The sequence below is a fragment of the Pseudopodoces humilis genome, chromosome 5, assembly GCF_049639895.1.
Source record: "Pseudopodoces humilis isolate 2021_Gansu_Grassland_sample_001 chromosome 5, ASM4963989v1, whole genome shotgun sequence".
NCBI classification, from domain to species: Eukaryota; Metazoa; Chordata; class Aves; order Passeriformes; family Paridae; genus Pseudopodoces; species Pseudopodoces humilis.
The window spans coordinates 35,139,361-35,156,203 of NC_142204.1; the positions used below are offsets into that span (position 1 = coordinate 35,139,361).

General features: G+C 37.8%; 1 protein-coding gene across 4 annotated transcripts in view; it reads right to left on the reverse strand.

The window, feature by feature from the left end:
* Window positions 1-16,843, reverse strand: part of SYT1 (synaptotagmin 1) — a 333,083-nt gene that overhangs the window by 37,006 nt on the left and 279,234 nt on the right. For all 4 annotated transcript variants that reach the window (XM_088055674.1, XM_088055675.1, XM_014248841.2 and 1 more), the window contains one exon: window positions 11,983-12,100. In XM_088055674.1, coding sequence (XP_087911800.1) covers window positions 11,983-12,100 — 118 coding nt within the window. The remainder of the gene's footprint in view (window positions 1-11,982; window positions 12,101-16,843) is intronic.

Below are 16,843 nucleotides of genomic sequence, written 5' to 3' on the forward strand. Positions count from 1 at the left end.
TGAAACAACACTAGAATTAATTCAGAACATTATTGTACTATATGGATGCTTGTATCTCTGCCAGAAAAACTGCACCACCTTCTCTTTACTAAAAAAAATGACTGAATTGAGTTACAGCAAGGCTACCAGTCTTTTCAATATGCCAGACACAACCCTGATTAGAAAAATATACTTATCAGTCCAATAAGACCAGCAATGGTCCTGAATGCTTGTGAGTCTGACCCAAAGATACTGAAGGATTATTTAATTACTGTGTCACACTTCAGAAACCCTGGTCAGTAACATAAAATTTGGTCACTACTAATGAGGAATTGTTATTAATTATATTCAGAAGCAGCTCAGAGTACTTCTCACTGGTTATAATAAAAATCTGTTAACAGTATTTTAGACAAGAAGTTCAAGGTCCTCCACTTTCCTTATCAAGCTTAGCGCAAGACCTTTGTTTTATCTCTAGATGGCAGTGCTATCAATTTACTTACTTCACTCTGTTATCAAATACAACATAAACAGCCATAAACAACACAGAACACGCACTTATACAATGCATCTCATTTAGTATGCCTGATTGCTATAAGTCAAATGAACAAAACCCCCATAACATTCCCATAGGGTCCTTCAATTTTGAAGCCTCTTTCACAGAATTTTAACTCGATTTCAGGAATATAATTGAACTAACAATCTGTTGTCTCAGACAGGATGTTCTCTTCTTGATATTATGCAGGGCTGGACAGATGCCAAGGCAGATTTGAATGCACCTCAAAGTACCAGTGAAAAAATGACTGGGCTGTTCTGAAAGCAAGAGGCGTGTGCTGGATGGGTCAGGCACCAACTGTCTGATGCCTGTCTTCCCTTCCATTTAACCTATCAGGATTCAAGTGTGCTGGAATTGTAAACAAAGAGAAAATACAGCAAGCAGAATGTAAACAAGAAAAGCCAAAGGGCTTATCTGGCAATGCTCTGCATAAAGTAAATCTTGCACAACAACAGAATGCTTGGGGACCATGCTCTTTGCCAAAGAAAGATGCTGGCAGCAAACACAGACAAAACCTGGTTTCTAAAATCAGGGTATACCTTAAGATATTCAGAGTCAGGAGAGGGAGTAATGGAGTGATTTAGATCATTGAAATGACTGGAGCAGCTAGAGTAAAAGAAAAAAATATTTCCTTTATACAGAGATCAAAAAGAAAAAGAAAACCCACCACACAGCAGGAAAATGAGAATAGATTTAAATATGACTCAAAGAATGTTTGTCACTGGATTTGCAATAAAACAAAATACATTTTTTCCCAAGGAAATAAAGTGTAGGTAATAATTTTGTCTTTGAGTGCAATTACTAGCCTGGTGACTGACTGCCCCCTTTCCATATCCTTTTTAGCATATTGACCAGGATCACAGGCCTCTTGAAGACATTAAATTCCTGTAGGTTTTCAGAAAGCAGGCAGCCAGATGGAATACAGAAAGCCTACTAAGTATCCTAGTATGAGGTGAAAGCTCCAAGATGGGCTCACCTCTTATTACACACCAGAAAACAGACATGTGAAAGAGATACTGCAGATGTTCAAACTGTAGGTTTCAATTGAAGCACATATTTTATTAGACATCAGAATACCCAGTCACACTCTGAAATTAATGGAAATCATGCCTTATAATTCCATTGCTCACAAAACTGTATTTGAAATTGCCAGAGGACTACTGCTGGCCTTGGGTTTGTGCCACCTCTTAACATAATAGAACATTCTACCAGTGCAAAACTTCCCTCAAGGCTGAAAGGAAACCAAGTCATATCCTCTGCTACCTCATGGAATCTGAAGATGAGGACCATAATACTAGGCTCTCCAGTAATTGGTGTTTCATAATATTACAGTTGTACTAGTTACACAAAGGAAAGTGTGCACTGGTGTATGTGAAAGATGTGCTTGTCTGAGTATTTCATTTATAAACTAATGATTGTCAATGCTTTGTTGTGGATTCTCTTATACTACTTCATTTTGTTATGTGAAGAACTAAAACCTTGATCAAAGAAATGCAATCAATCCCCAGATTAGACAAAAGCAACATCTATCTCATACTTGAGTCTATTTCTTGACTAATTCATGTCAAAGAACTCAATCAATGTAGGAAATCACTCACTTGCAGTGCCACAGGGATTACCAGACAAAAACTGAGCAGAGTAGCAGATGAAAAAGATTATTCTTATCAAGTACTGGCTTCCTAACCAGAATCCAGACAGTAACTTCCTGAAGATGTTCCTCAGCAGTGGGCAATACAAGTAATCTCCAGGAACAGCTGAGCCAGTCCCTGATTTCCACCATCATTCAGGAAGCAGCTTGGCCCAACACCCTTTAAACTTGCTTAGCCCCAGTGAAACCTCTCTCAGAAACACTTTGCTCCCACAGCTTTCCAGATCCAGATCCCAAACACCTTATTTCTAAAGTAATGTGCACTTGTTTTAAATTAAATGCTTTGCCCCTCTATTTTTTTTTTATCCACGAGGGAGCAGCCTGAACTAACTTAGCTTCCAACCAGCTGAAACAATTTGCAGCACAAGACTTGCTGATGCTGTCACATCCTTACATAAGCATTTCTTCACATCCCACATAGTCAGGGCTTGTGAACTTAAAAAACCCATTTTGTTCCAAGCTCTCATAATAGCTACTTTTAGCATCCTCAGATTTTGATAAGCAGGTGATGGTTTGCTGATGAGAAGCAACTGATACAGCTGAGTACTTCAACTTGGCTTCCTGGGACTTACTGCAGGAATGCATCCATCCTCTCACAAGAGTGCAGGAACAAGACTGGCCCTGGAGCCAGCCGTACTGCAGATTTCTGAAGAGGCTCAAAAAGAATTTAAGATGCTTTTTTCTCACTAGGGCTCAATCAGGACATTATCATATTCACTTCAGTGGAAAGGTGGATTTAACCTGCAGACCTGTATATGTAAAGTGTTCTGTGTTATCACGGGGAGTCTGGAGAAGGAGATCCCATGAATTTGGCTTCATAGCTGAGATTAAACAGAACCCCTTACTTCTCTGACTTGAAGCTGTTCCTCCAAAGATGCTGCTGAGCTGCAGAGATTATATTTGGATCCCAAAATGCTCAAACTTACAGGACAGGAATTAAAATCTGGAGCTGCCTATTGTAAGATTGTGCATAGCTCTTATTAGATCATGCATAGCTTTATAATATATATCTCTATTTGATTTTTGACAAACTCAGATATGAGAGATTATATTGTGATGAAATTCACAAAATCAGATTTTATAAATTCTGTGTTCTGCTTTCAAAAAAGAGGTAGTAAACAGAGGAACTTTGCATTAGATGGGATTCTTTATGAGAGATTTCTTTTTAAGCATATTTGTTAAGAAAATTTCTATACGTTATCCATTCCACATTGGTCAATTGCGTTACATAACATTGGAAGTTTGCAGTCAAATAAAAAAGGTTTTATCTGTCAGTACACATGCTGAACAGATGTTCTCATCTTTATTTTTGTCTTTCCTTAACTAGAATTATATATTTTATTATTCAGTAATAATTTCATTAACATCTGATTTGATGGGATGCAGCAAGAAGCCCCTGCACAGAAATTACTTTGATTTAAATTGAGAAAAAAATGTTGCTATTTATAAATTTGAAGACAGCTCAGCAGAATTGAAAGGCATTCATGTTGGGAATGAGCAACAGCATATTCATCAAGAAGACAGAAAAAAGATATTTTTTTTAAACATGAGAGGACTAGACTCACTGCATTAATAATCACAAAATGTCAGGAGCTGTTCCCTCCATATTACCAGTTTTACTATTTTATTATGTTGGTGATTAGTTGCATGAGTTGAAAGAAACACAGCTGGCTCCATCTTATCAACAAGGCTTGTATAGCAGAGGAAAAAACCCCAGCTTTGGCTTCAAAACTAACCATATTGTTAAGGGAGTTAAAAAAAGAGATCAGATTCCTTTCTTCAGCTTTGTAAAATAATTGTTTAGCACCTTAACAGTGTTAAATCAGTATCTAAATAAAGGGTTTACTTGTGTAGATCCCTCACTCCTACCCAGCCTTATCTTCCCCTTCAGCACATCTGCAGATTTCACAGAAGTGACACATACATGTTCATCATGCTAAAGACGACCCTCATGAAGAAGAGACTGTGTTGACTTTCACAGTTAATAAACAAAGGGACAAAAATGACAGCCAGAAATAAAATCCAGATAATTTTATATTCTTTACTGGGGAAAAGTGGCATTTCTGGGCTTTGCTTTCTCACCTTGTTAGCAGGTAATCTCCAGTTAATCAAATTGGCTCTCCCACCCCATGACTGTCTCAAATAGAACAAAGTGGCTCTAAAGCAGCATGACCTGTGCTGGGACAGGGCTCAAATGCTGGCTTCCCTACCTCATCCACAGCGTCATGGAAATGGGAGTGAGGAATAAAATACTTGAAAAGAGAAGCCCACTGAGATTCATATCACTCTACTCAGAGAGACAAAAGGCACAAAAACTGGATGTTGGCATCCCAGTCTCAGCAACAAGATTGTACATCTCTTCTGTTACCTCAAGAAGGGTAATGGGACCTTTTTGGGGAACTGCATCAATAGAAAAGTGGGCAGGACTTGACTTTTACTTTTAGTTAGAAAGGTTTTGGAAAATAAACTTAGGAATTGGCAAGGGGAAAGCTTCCTTTTCATTTTGCCAAATAGCATCTCACAGCTGTCATTGGAGAACTTCACTTGCCAAATGTGCGGACAGATTTGAACAGCTATGACCCACAAATGATTTATGTAAAGTAATGATACCAACCAAGAACTACAAACACCTATTTTCTTATCTCTCTTCTTATGCTGAAGCACATGCTCTGTCTGTTGTCACAGACATTTTTAGCAGTGTACTAGAGGAAACATGCAGTTCCCTTCTTACAAACCCTGCTCCTTTCAGGAATAATCAAGGGTCTAATTTGTGAAATGTTTCTTCCCATTGATGTGCACATAAAGGAGTTACACACTGGAAACAGAGGCAGGAGATCTATAACAAGCAACCACAAAACTCATCATTTTTTTACCCACATGGATTAAACAAACAAAAGATGCTATGTGGGATTTAAGGTAATGTAAAAATCTTTAAAACTGTTTCTAGTTCTTCAGACAGTATCACAAACTTCATCGAATCTCAAGTGCACCAATAGTGCTAACAAAACACTCATCTTACTGTCTTAAAAACCTGTATGATTTTATATTGTTGTGAAAAGGAAATAGTCTCATTTATACTTACTTTCTCTGCACATTTAGGCACTTACCTAAACTGTATTTATAAAGACGAAAAAGATTTTTTTTTATTTTCCATTTTTTTTCTTAAAACTCATTAAAATATATATTTAGGCTGCAAATTTCAGAGAGTAAAAAGAAATTAAATTTACTTGTAACAGAGCTGCCTAATTTCCCTAAGGATCCTAAAATCTAAGTATTTCTATATCCATTTTACAGCCACTCACATTGCTATGAAATTCTTGAGGAACTTGAAAACCTAGAGCATTAATTACTTTTATGAAAATGTGATGATTAACACACTTTTTTACACTTGGCTTTGGGACTGCACAACCAAATAAAAACTTAGTATAATTTAATCAGGAGGAAACAGGCATACAAACACAAAATGCATTGTTTAGATATGGCTATTCCAATTAAAGAATAAGAAGTCTTTGTTTTAAATATTCTTTGTTTTGGGGAAGGGAGGAGGAAATCCATAAAAATACCAGAAACTGATGACTATTGATTGGCAGATTCCAGCCAGCTGGGCGCTGACCACGTGTACCTTTGGTCAGTGTCTACATGAAATAACCTTTCCTTTCTCAAATTGAGAAGCTATTCATACAGCTATTAAGCCAAGGCACTTTTTCAGCACAGTGACTGCCCTAGGTTTCTCACAGCAATGCCCACTGGTTTAGTACAACTTCTCTGACAATCAGAAAGCATGGTCTTGTTTTCCTCATTTTATGCACAGGAGAAAAAACAAAACAAAACACAACAATTTGACTCTGCTTCTTTGTATGAATAAACAAATTTGACTGTTCATCTACAACAATATATTGTTTTGTGCCAAAGGCGTATATATGATGCAGTGGAAATTGTGGACTCACTACAAAATGGACAATTACCTGACAATTTCCACTTAAGACTTTCCAAAATGCCCTGAAATATGATAATCTGTGTATCCTTTAACTTAGCTTCTATGATGGATACACCGTACTTTGGAATATATGTTGATTTTGGCGCTTGCTTCAGCTTTTAAATTGAGGAAGAAGTTGGCTTGATGTCAAAAGCTTGACTTGGGATTAGAAGAAACAACTCCCTAAAACACCTTAATTAACTTTTTAGGAAGGACCACTTCAGGCACCCCCCCCACCTACCGCCCAGTGTTACAGAAGATGTCACCAACAAGAATGTTCTTCCAGGCAGGGGAGAAAGGTTTTGATGTGAAGGAGATTTGCTGATGCCACCACCATTGTAGGAGCCCACAATGAATTTAGTGCAATGCTGTGCGATCACTTTGTGAGCATGAGAGATGCACTGCTGCAGCCATCTGCTATTGGAAGTTCTGCTGGTGTAGCAGAGAGCCTGAGATGTTAGATGATGTAGAAATTCTCTACACTAAGTAGAGATCTTGGAGTATTTGTTGGTACTGATGTCTGCCGGATTCCTTAGGATTAGGCAAGTTGAAAATACAGCTGTGGTGGTGGTGGTTTGTTGTTTATTTTTACTTTAATCTTTTAATAAGGCTGTTTTCTCTTCTCTTAATACTTTCTGAGTTATGCTTACAGTAGGGCTTATAGCAAGACATTAATGGTCTATTTCTTTTCCCATAATATTGCACTTGTGTTAGCCAGCTTTTAAGGTTTCTTATATTTTCATGAAGTTATCAAAGTGAATGCTCTGACTGCAGAATGAGCATTCACCTGGCCTTCAAAGAGCTGGTGTCCAAATAATTTTTAATTTCTCAATTCTTTTCTAAGAACACTGGATTAAGCCTTTTGAATTTGAATGCAATCTTTCGAATTCTAGAAAACTAGCTGTGTTCCTGCTACAGAACCATTTGGTCCCCAGAGATGGCTCTATGAGTATTTACTTGGCAGACAGAAAATACACAGCACCCCTTTGTATTTATAACTCAAATATTGAGATTAGCTTCCCCCCATAATGGGCCTGATTATGGGCTGCTTTCTTTTCACAACTGTATCTGCAGCTTTCTGCAGAAGTAAGAGCACATGGATCCAATGACAATCCTATTCTCCTTGCAATTCTTTCTAAGCATTAATTTGCAGTAAATAGTACAATTTAGGGTCTGCTACAGTATCTGTTACTTGGCAACAGTTCCTAAGGCAATACCTGAGCCCATGCCAGCTAGGACATGTAGTCCCCATCGAAACTGGGGAGTGCTGAGAGGCAGCAGTGCTGAGGACATAAGGGGAGGGTATATTTCTTGCTTCTAGGATACATTCCCAGTAAATATATTCACTAAAAATTAAGCATACTAAAATAAAAAGAGAGCAAAAGCACATTAACTTCCAAAGATTTTTAGAAAGAATAAACCATACTGAAATTAAGCCTGAAAAGATGACAAGATGTGCTAAGGCTTATGCTTACCATCAGCTGCTAAAAGGTGACTTCCTGATACAAACCATTATTTCACCATAATATACAGAGCCACTGAAGTTCTTAAAAAACCCAAACAAAGCCAAAATAAGGCACATAACCTGAAGGGCCTAAGTGGCCAAACACCTTATAACAGTCTGCTCAGGAGCCAGCCCCAGCCACTCCTGAAGGTTTAGAGGGAAAATGCTTTTCAGGGTATTCAGGTAATTTATTCAAATGATTGGCTTAGTCAAAGCAGGGAAAGCTGATGAAAGTTGAAATGAAAGTTTTTATTTTATGTTAGGAACAAATTGAATTCAAATGGAGGATATGGCTGAATAGATGGAAATCTGTAGAACTGTTTGTACAAATGTGTGTATGTATTTCAAATTTTTCTATGTAGTAAAAAGAAGCACCATATTTATCCCACAGACCACATTTAGCAACTACTCAATTGCACTAAGGGTTACACAACCAATTTCACTTTAGAAAACAAGTTAAAATTATAGCTATAAATAAGATTAAAATGAATTTAGAATAAAGTCTCATACTTGTTTAAATCTGTATCTGAAATCAGTATTTGATTTATACGAATATCTCTAAGGGGAGCTGCAGATAATTCCTGTCCATTTCTGGAGCAGAAGGGATCATGAACCTAATGAAGTACTATACCTAACAGACAACCATTGTGAACTGAATGGCATTGGCGAGCTGCATTGTGCTCTGATCAAGGAATTAGCTGGATTACATCTCTAAGGACTGTTTGGAGAGACTAAACCATAAACTGGTTTTGAAATCTTCCAATTCTGCAAATCACCTAAATGGAATTAAAACAAAACCAAACCAATGGAGTAACATGGGAGCCTAAGTTCCCTCTAAGACCTAAGCTTCTAAGTCTCATAGACATTTTAGGTGAAGTATGCCTTTAAAGCCACTCAAGACCACCAAGTTCAGATAAACAAAAATAATTGCTTTGTATCCTTAATTCCTACACATCACCTTCCAGATGTCAGATTCATTAGCAACCCATTTGAACATAATTTAAATAATTACAATGCCATTTTAGAATATGCATAATTGCTTGCCAGAAGCCATTGCTCACCAGAACTAATAATTGCCACTTGTTGCAGTAACTTGATAAACTCAGGCTAAATAGTTTCAGTGTTTGAGCCAAGGTTTGCTCAGCCTGATGTTGAAATTAAGTTTAAGACCTGGGTGTTTACTGCTCAGATGGGTTGATAGGGTTTTGTTAGAGTAAGTTAATGAATTTGATGATTAATTTTTTGTTTTTATTATCTGTTTCCAAAGCAATTTATGCTTGGCTTTTGACTGCTTATGAAATGTATGAAAAGTGCTAGTGATAAATGCTTTTATAAAGTGTGGTTTTTTTGTTGGTTTTTTTTAATCTGCAACTGTTTTTTAAACTGTAGTAACCATTAAGTATTATATATGCTGACTAGAAGTATTAAAGTTTACCAGCTGAGGCCCTGTAAAAATGCCAGGAAAGATAGTGCTCTCAATATACTTCAATCTGTCTTGCTTTGGGTACTTTTGTAACAGGGCTCTCTTTATCTGCATAACATAAATATACATATAAAAAGAAAACCAAGCATGTATTTAAGCCCAATAGACCACAATTATGGATTTAATAAATTTATACAGAGTAGTAAAAGTTCAGATGACTGCTGAGACACAGCGACTTGTTCTTTGTATTGGGACTAAAGACAATGTAATTGCTGAAACCTCCTACATCACTGAGGTGCAAAGGTGTAGCAGATATTTACTGGCAGCAGTAATACTTGAGATGTGGAGAGAAGCAGCCAGAAGGAAGCCATGAAGTTGCCCACCACTGTGCTGTGAATGCTTGTCAGCGTTCCCTCTGTGGGAGCCAGGGCGTTGCTCCTTCTCTCTGTGAGGCAGGTAAACTTCCCAAAGGCATAAAGGATGAGTGCAAGAGAAAAGCAGAACCCTTTCCAAACATCTGTATTCTGCTTTTCCAGCATCATCTCAAAACCAGGAAAGAATAACTAAAAGATATATCCCAGACTCAAAACAATAACAAAAAGGTATTTTTTGCTTATTTTTGACAAACCACTAGGATTTGTTTCCCCCATCTGTGTCAACTACAGCATTTTCACCTCTTGTTAATGGTTCTATTGAATATATAGGTAACATTCAGTCTGAGTTCACATTTGACTGTTGACCTTTGCATCTCCACTGTCATGCAAAATTTTCAGTTTTATAATATGAAAAGACATTTCAGTATCTAGAGAAAGTAACAAAACTAGGCGGAAATATTTGCTAATCAAGATAAAATCCTGTCACCTTTGTTAGCACTTAGAGAGCAGGTATTATTTAGTGTGAATAATGACAACAGAATCTCAGCCTGATTTGCAAAGTTTTTGTTGCATAATTTATTCAAAAGATAAATTCCCTAATGAAAGATACTGGATCTACTTTAAACCAACATTATTTCATCTATAATTACTGCCTCAGGAATACCAGACTAACAGCCACTTATCACTGCCAGTGACTTCTGAATGCCTACTTCAACTATGGTATCCCATTGGGTTTGTTTGTCTCCAAGAGAACATGATGTTTCAGGTTTGGCATGGCCCTAAAAAAGGAGAACAAAACCTCTCTTTCCCTAGAAATTTAAATGTCCTCCATGTGCCTCAGAACATTAAGAAGATGAAGTCCATTCATTTCCTCCAACACAATGTACTATATTTTCCATCTGAAGTTTGTAGAAGCCCTTCAGTTCATTAGTGGTTACCCTGCCCCTCTCTTTCACTCCTTATAAGCTGAGTACCCATTATCCATTGCATTTCTCACAAAGTTTGGAGAAGAATATAGATGATCTGGCTGTCAGAGCAACCCTCAGTCAAAAATCCCCACGCTTTGTCATTATGAGAATCTAATCTTTCATTAGGAAACCATTAAGAGTAAATGTGCTTATGAACATTAATTTGCAATTTGTTCATTATGAGCATTAGGGAAACTATTAGTGGTGTGTCTTAATCGAGTGTCCATTGTGGACAAGAAAAGGCTAGACTTTATTGAGTAATGACTATAACAACACTTGTATGTCCTTTACTTTTGTATCTGTTGCTGTGCAGTGGATGACCTTAGATGCAAATAAACCAAAAAACAAAAAATAACTGGTTATTGATGGAAGACTGTTTCCCTTCACTATGGGAAGGGCCTCCAGTTATTAGTCATCAAAAGTGGTAAATAAAACCTTCAAGGTTGCTTTTATTAAGTTCCCACTTCTGTTTATTTTGCATACAGCTATTACCTTGTGCTAAGATTATAAAAAAACAAGAGCAAAACACTTTTTTTCTTGTCACTTGGTAAATTAAAATGAGCAATTACATCATCTGTTCGTTAGTGGCAGCTGTAAAAGTTTTCAGTCCTAGAACTGTGCTGGAAATAGCCTCATTCTCAACGGTGGGCAGCAACTGTTTCTTCTAAACAGAAGGCATACAAACCAAAGTTCTCCTGGAAAGACCTCACCTTATAAAGCATCTTGTTATTTAATTTGGTCTCAACTAATTGGCAGTTTAGACAGTAATTTGTGTCCAAATTCCAGACAAGCAGAGAACAGAAACCTACAGGGAGCTGCACCAGGTTGCTGGGACACAGCCCAGGTGCCACGTGTGCTGACTGCAGCGTCCCTCAGAGGTGGCACACGCCCTGTCACACGCAGTGTGCACAGCCTCATCCCTTGGAAAGGCTGCCAGGGCTGAAGCAGGTACTGAGCATGTTGGATGTATCAGCCTCACTGCCTACCACACACACAGGATTGTCATTTTGATTTCTGGTGTGCATGCAAACGCAGAGCACCTCTAACTCTGCACGTTTAAGAAATCACACCTGAGCCCTTCACATGCAGAAACAATCTTCCTAGCACCTTAAACAGCAGTCAGCATGGCAACCTGTAGTGAGTTCCTCTATTACCTATTATCTGCAACATTGCAGTGAAATGCTCACATTTTGTGAGATTAAACAGACAATAGGAATTGTAGTCAGATATTTTTTCCCCTTGCCTGAATAGTTTGTATTTATCTCTAGGCAACAGGAGAGAAGGAAAGTATAGAAAGCTTGCACTGTCATCTGATTGTGTAACACTTCAGACCTTGTCTTGGAGTGTAATGCAATGTACTGTGATTTTTTTTTTTTAAGCTAGAATTAGTTCTGATATACTCAGTCATGTCCCAACTTTCAAGAAAACACAAACCACATCTTTCAACAGGAAGCAAGAGCCCTTACCTTCTCAGCCAAGAGACCTTCAACAGAACACTAGTTGATTTTCTGCCTTTACAAGCCCACAAAATTTTCAAGCAGATTTTCATACACATACCTGATAGTCCACCGACATCCATCTTCTTCAAGTTCTTCGCCTCCAGAATGACGACAGTCAGCTTGCCAGCAGTAGGCACATAACGGAGGGAGAAGCAGATATCACCCAGCTTTTCTTGCTGTGAAAGCAGACAAGACATGGTGTTTTACCTTAATGATTTTTTTTATCTTTTAAAAATGCAGTTTTGAAAGCTCCACAGAAAATTATCAGGACTATATCTCTGACATGTACTGCCTAAAGAAAACATTCAAATCAACAATATTGAGAAAACTACCATAAATTGTCCAGATGAAATCCTTGATAAACTCAAGTCTGTTGCAGCAACTATCCTGTACAGAACCAAGTGACAATATGTCAGAAAGTGGTGGACAGAAAGTGATACTTCTCACAATTTCACGCCTGACAATAGGGGTACCACAAATACAGTTTGCTCTTTAAACTAAGGCAGGATTTTTTTGTTTTCTCCAGGATGCATTTCAGTGGAAATCTGTCAAGAAACACGTACAAACAGCTGTTTCCTGTGGAACAGTAATATGGATCTTTCTCATCACACTTTGTAACAAAAGCAAAAAGTATAAAAAAACCCCACGAAGTATAAAATATTCAGTATATAAGAAGACTTGTCTCCTATCTGTCAGAAGAGAAAAAAAAAAAAAAAAGGCAGATAGAGACCATGAAGGGACACAGTACATCCCTCCTGACATAAGGAATAGCTGGAAGGATTTGGTTTTGCCTTCCAGCCCATCATCAGAGATCCTGCCAAATGCAGCCTTTTACTATTCATTGCTTAAGATTTTCCTAACAGTCCTGGCAAAGAGAGAAAAGCTGAATGATGTTCAGAATTACAGGAACTTTGTTTTAAAAGGATGAATAAGAGATAGGAACTTGCAGATGAGAGAGGGAGGCTATTGCTTAGAAATGATGAGTTGGATGATCCGAGCTGCTTTCCTCCCTTCCTTCAAGGCCCATGGTATGTCTTAGGGGGCTAACAAGGATGTTTTTGAGATATGAAGGATAAGCTTACACCAAGCAGACCAATAAAAAAATTTCAGACAGCCATGCCTCTCTTCCAAAGGCATTAGCTCTTATGGCAGATGTTTACTTCCACAATTTATTCTGACAGTGGTGTATAAAGTACATTTCTATGATTGTCTCTCTTTGCTTCCAGTGTTTTCTTAGACACAACTGAGAGCAACTCACCCACATGCTCATGGATGTAGTGGGTATTTCCTACAGAATAGACATGTGCATGTCCACATGCAAAGGACTTTACCTATAAGGTGACAGATTCTAAACTGCTTATTTCAAGTTGGGACTAAAATCCAGGGATAGTAATAGACAGTTCCCTGCCAGACATCATCTCAGCAATCACCAGAGGTCAGAAAACATACAGAATAAGCAGTCACCTGTAGTTAAGAAATGCTCAGACAGAACAAACAAAATAGCTTGTGATGTTAAATGTGTGTGCTGTATAAAAATGCTCTCAGAATGCACTTGTGCCAGTATCCTGAAAACTCACAGTGTTCTCCTCACCTCAAAAGGATATGGTAGAATGGGACAGATTCCAAGAAAAGCAGCAGGAACAAGCAAGGATATGACAGTTTCTTCGGAAGGAACATGTAAACAGATTAGGACTCCTCAGGTTGCAAAGTGAGTAGCTGGGGAGGAGACCTCTATCTGAAGGGCTAGAATTTTGTTATTACCTTGTTCAAAAGGACTGACACAAATATAAAAACTTACTCATATCTAGAACAACCCTAGATGTCTTTCAGAACATGGACTTCACTACCATGAAAGAATTTACTATTCCTCTCTGACTGCATATACTGCCCTAAATCCCGGCACAGATTCAGATCATGGACTTCAGCCATGCAATCTGCATAGCTCATGCCTAGCTTTAGCTGAGCTTCAAATGGCACAGTGACAGCAAATCATGCTTCTGTTCACCTGACATTTGGTTTTCTGACTCCATATTGGATAGAGTAACAGTGAAGTTGATCTATCACTTGCAGGTTGCTCAGAACGAAAGAAATCAATTGCTTATTGATTTGTGCTATCATGATCACAGGTCAGCCAGCCACTGGTGTTCTCCACAGTCACTGCTCTATTACATTGTAGAGGCAGCTTAAATTCACCTGTGGATTCATGGGGCTGTAAGAAGACTGAAACAAGGTATATATGAAAGCTTATTTTAGTCCCTCCATCTAAGAGATCTCTATGTATTACCCAATATTCAAGGGCTCTGCCTCACCTCCAGATGCATTAGGCAGAGCTTTAGTTGTAGCAGCATAGGAACTTTTGTCCCCTTTTAAATCAATACCATACTTCTAATTGTTCCTTTCAGTGGATATTTGTAAGGTTTTTTTAGCTTTTGCTTGTTTCAGTTTTTGATTTTTGTTTTTTAATTTCTTTGGTGTCTTTATTTTAATTTTTTTTTTGTAATCTTGTGTTGAGACAAGAGTGTGTTTAGAAAGCATAAAATAGTATTAGGATTGTTGCTTTGATCTGAGTGCTTCAGCAGTAGCTGAAGGAAGTACTTTACACTGAACAGCTATTGCCACAGAGAATATCACCTCTCACCAGAATTTTGCCATTTGCAATCATGTTATGCTACTGTGCAAATACTGCAATTGTCTATACAGAAGAATAATTTTAAGAGGGAGTTTAATGCTTTTTTAGACTCTTTTAATGTAATTTTAGCTGTATGAAACACAGAGAAGGCAGCACCATGCAAACTGCCAGTTTTCCATAGATCACCAGGAAGCCATGGGAAATGGTAGCAGATGATGGGCTAATTCCAGTGAATAACCTGAAGAAAAAACGTAGGCACCTCATTAAATGCCTCCAGAATCAATTTTAGTACTTTTTTTGTTGGTATGAAAATCTACATCAACTGCAGTTCTGTAATACTTGTACTTGTAACCTTTTCTCTGCATGACAGGCACACTTTTTTTTTTTTAATTCAAAAAATATTTGTCAGGCAAAACACTGGAAGTGGCAGCACTTCAATGAAGCAAAAAACCCCAATCACAAGAGGTGTGGTTTGCAGGAGATAATTAGAACCCCCTGCAGGGCTACACAGTACAGATGAGTGCTGCTGGTATGGTGATTATCCCATGGAGATGCCTTATTGTTATTATTAATTTCTTGCAGCCCTGTATATAAATAATTTATGTTAGTAAATTACTTTGATGGAAACTGTAAGTTAGTGTTAGAAACTTCCAGCTGGGAGGTTCATAGTCATTAACCTATTCATGTATAATGCTTATACACCAATCAAAAGATTCTCTCCATCTAAGCAACTTCCTAACTTCATTACTTTTAAAGAGGATGCAATGGAGCAGAACATAAATGAGAGAGACAGTGCTGCTAACACTTCTTCAACTTAGGAAAGGCTATTTGAAGTCCTGTTGAGAACCTGGACATTTTAGAGGAGACTCTTAAGTAGCTCCTGACTGTTTGGTGCTTTTCCTATTTGTCAGTAATCATGGTTGTCTTGACAGTACACGCTCCTAATGAGCTACAGACAAAAATGCTTTTTATGCAGATGACTCTCATTTGTACTGCAGAATCTCTGACAGACATATCTATCTCATTAATATAAACATTCTCTACATTTTTTGTGGAAGATATTATGAGAAAGTTGATGCTTGCAGTTCTCTTAGTAAAACAATACCTAAATAACAAGCCACAGCACCATATGCTTTTCCCTAATTGGATATGAGACTCAAAACCAATCAGTACAGGAAGAATATAAACACACTGAGGCCCATTTCCAACTTCGGTTTCGATCGTGAATATTTGCATAAGCCTGAGAGAAACACAATATGATGCAATATATGGGCAAAGACCCAAAATAATACCATCTTACCCTAATCAATATTTACAATGAAAGCTTGTAATGTTCACTGTATAGTTTTCACAGCGACCAAAACATTTTAAAACTCTGTGGAGAAAATAGGGACAGAATAAATGTGGGTTATAAGCTAAATTAGTGTCTTTAAAATTCAGGAGACCCAGGTAAATTGTAATGACAGAATCTCTACTCCCAATTCCCACACTGATGGACTTCAGACAATTTTAAGGCTACCACATGTTGTCTGTACATGGAGATCTCAAATGCAACAAATTCCTTTTCTTGGTATGTAAGGCATGAATACACTAAGCCTCAAAAAGTGCCACAATAATAGTGACAGAACCACATGGATGCAGAAATTGATGACAGACTGGTCCCAACTTCAATTAAGCCACAATAGCAAGTGGGTAGAATTAGCAACCGATATACATAGCTGGGATCTAGAACTATGAAAGCATTGCTCCTGCACACCCATAGAGCAAACAGGGATCACACTGGGGAAGGGTGATACTGGTTTGTTTAGCACACATTTTTTTCTTTTAAACATGAAATTTTATTGCTACCACAGCTGTCTGACATTATTAGTTCCAAAGGTACTGCATTTTTGATAAATACATGGTTAAAGCAGAAAATTTCAAAGCTGCAATAGGTATAATCAGGAAAGAATGAATCTATATTTTCAAATCAGGGTCCAGACGACCCCACAATATGAAGATGATTCTGCCACAATTAGGCAAAGGAATGGAAAATGAGCAAGAAGCTCCTGGAACTCAGTTTGTAGAAGCAGGCTAGAAATAGATGGTGCAGCAGGGAAAGATAAGGAAGGAGAAGATGAGCTGGATCTAACATGTCAGCCCTTATAGCACTATCACATGAATATGTATGCACACCAAGTACAACTGTACCCCAAAGTTTGTGCACGACTTTTGGGATAAAATACCAAGAGTGGATAGGAGAGGCAGAGCTCTCCCAACCTTTTCAGACAAAAGGCTTATTGCAGAAGTA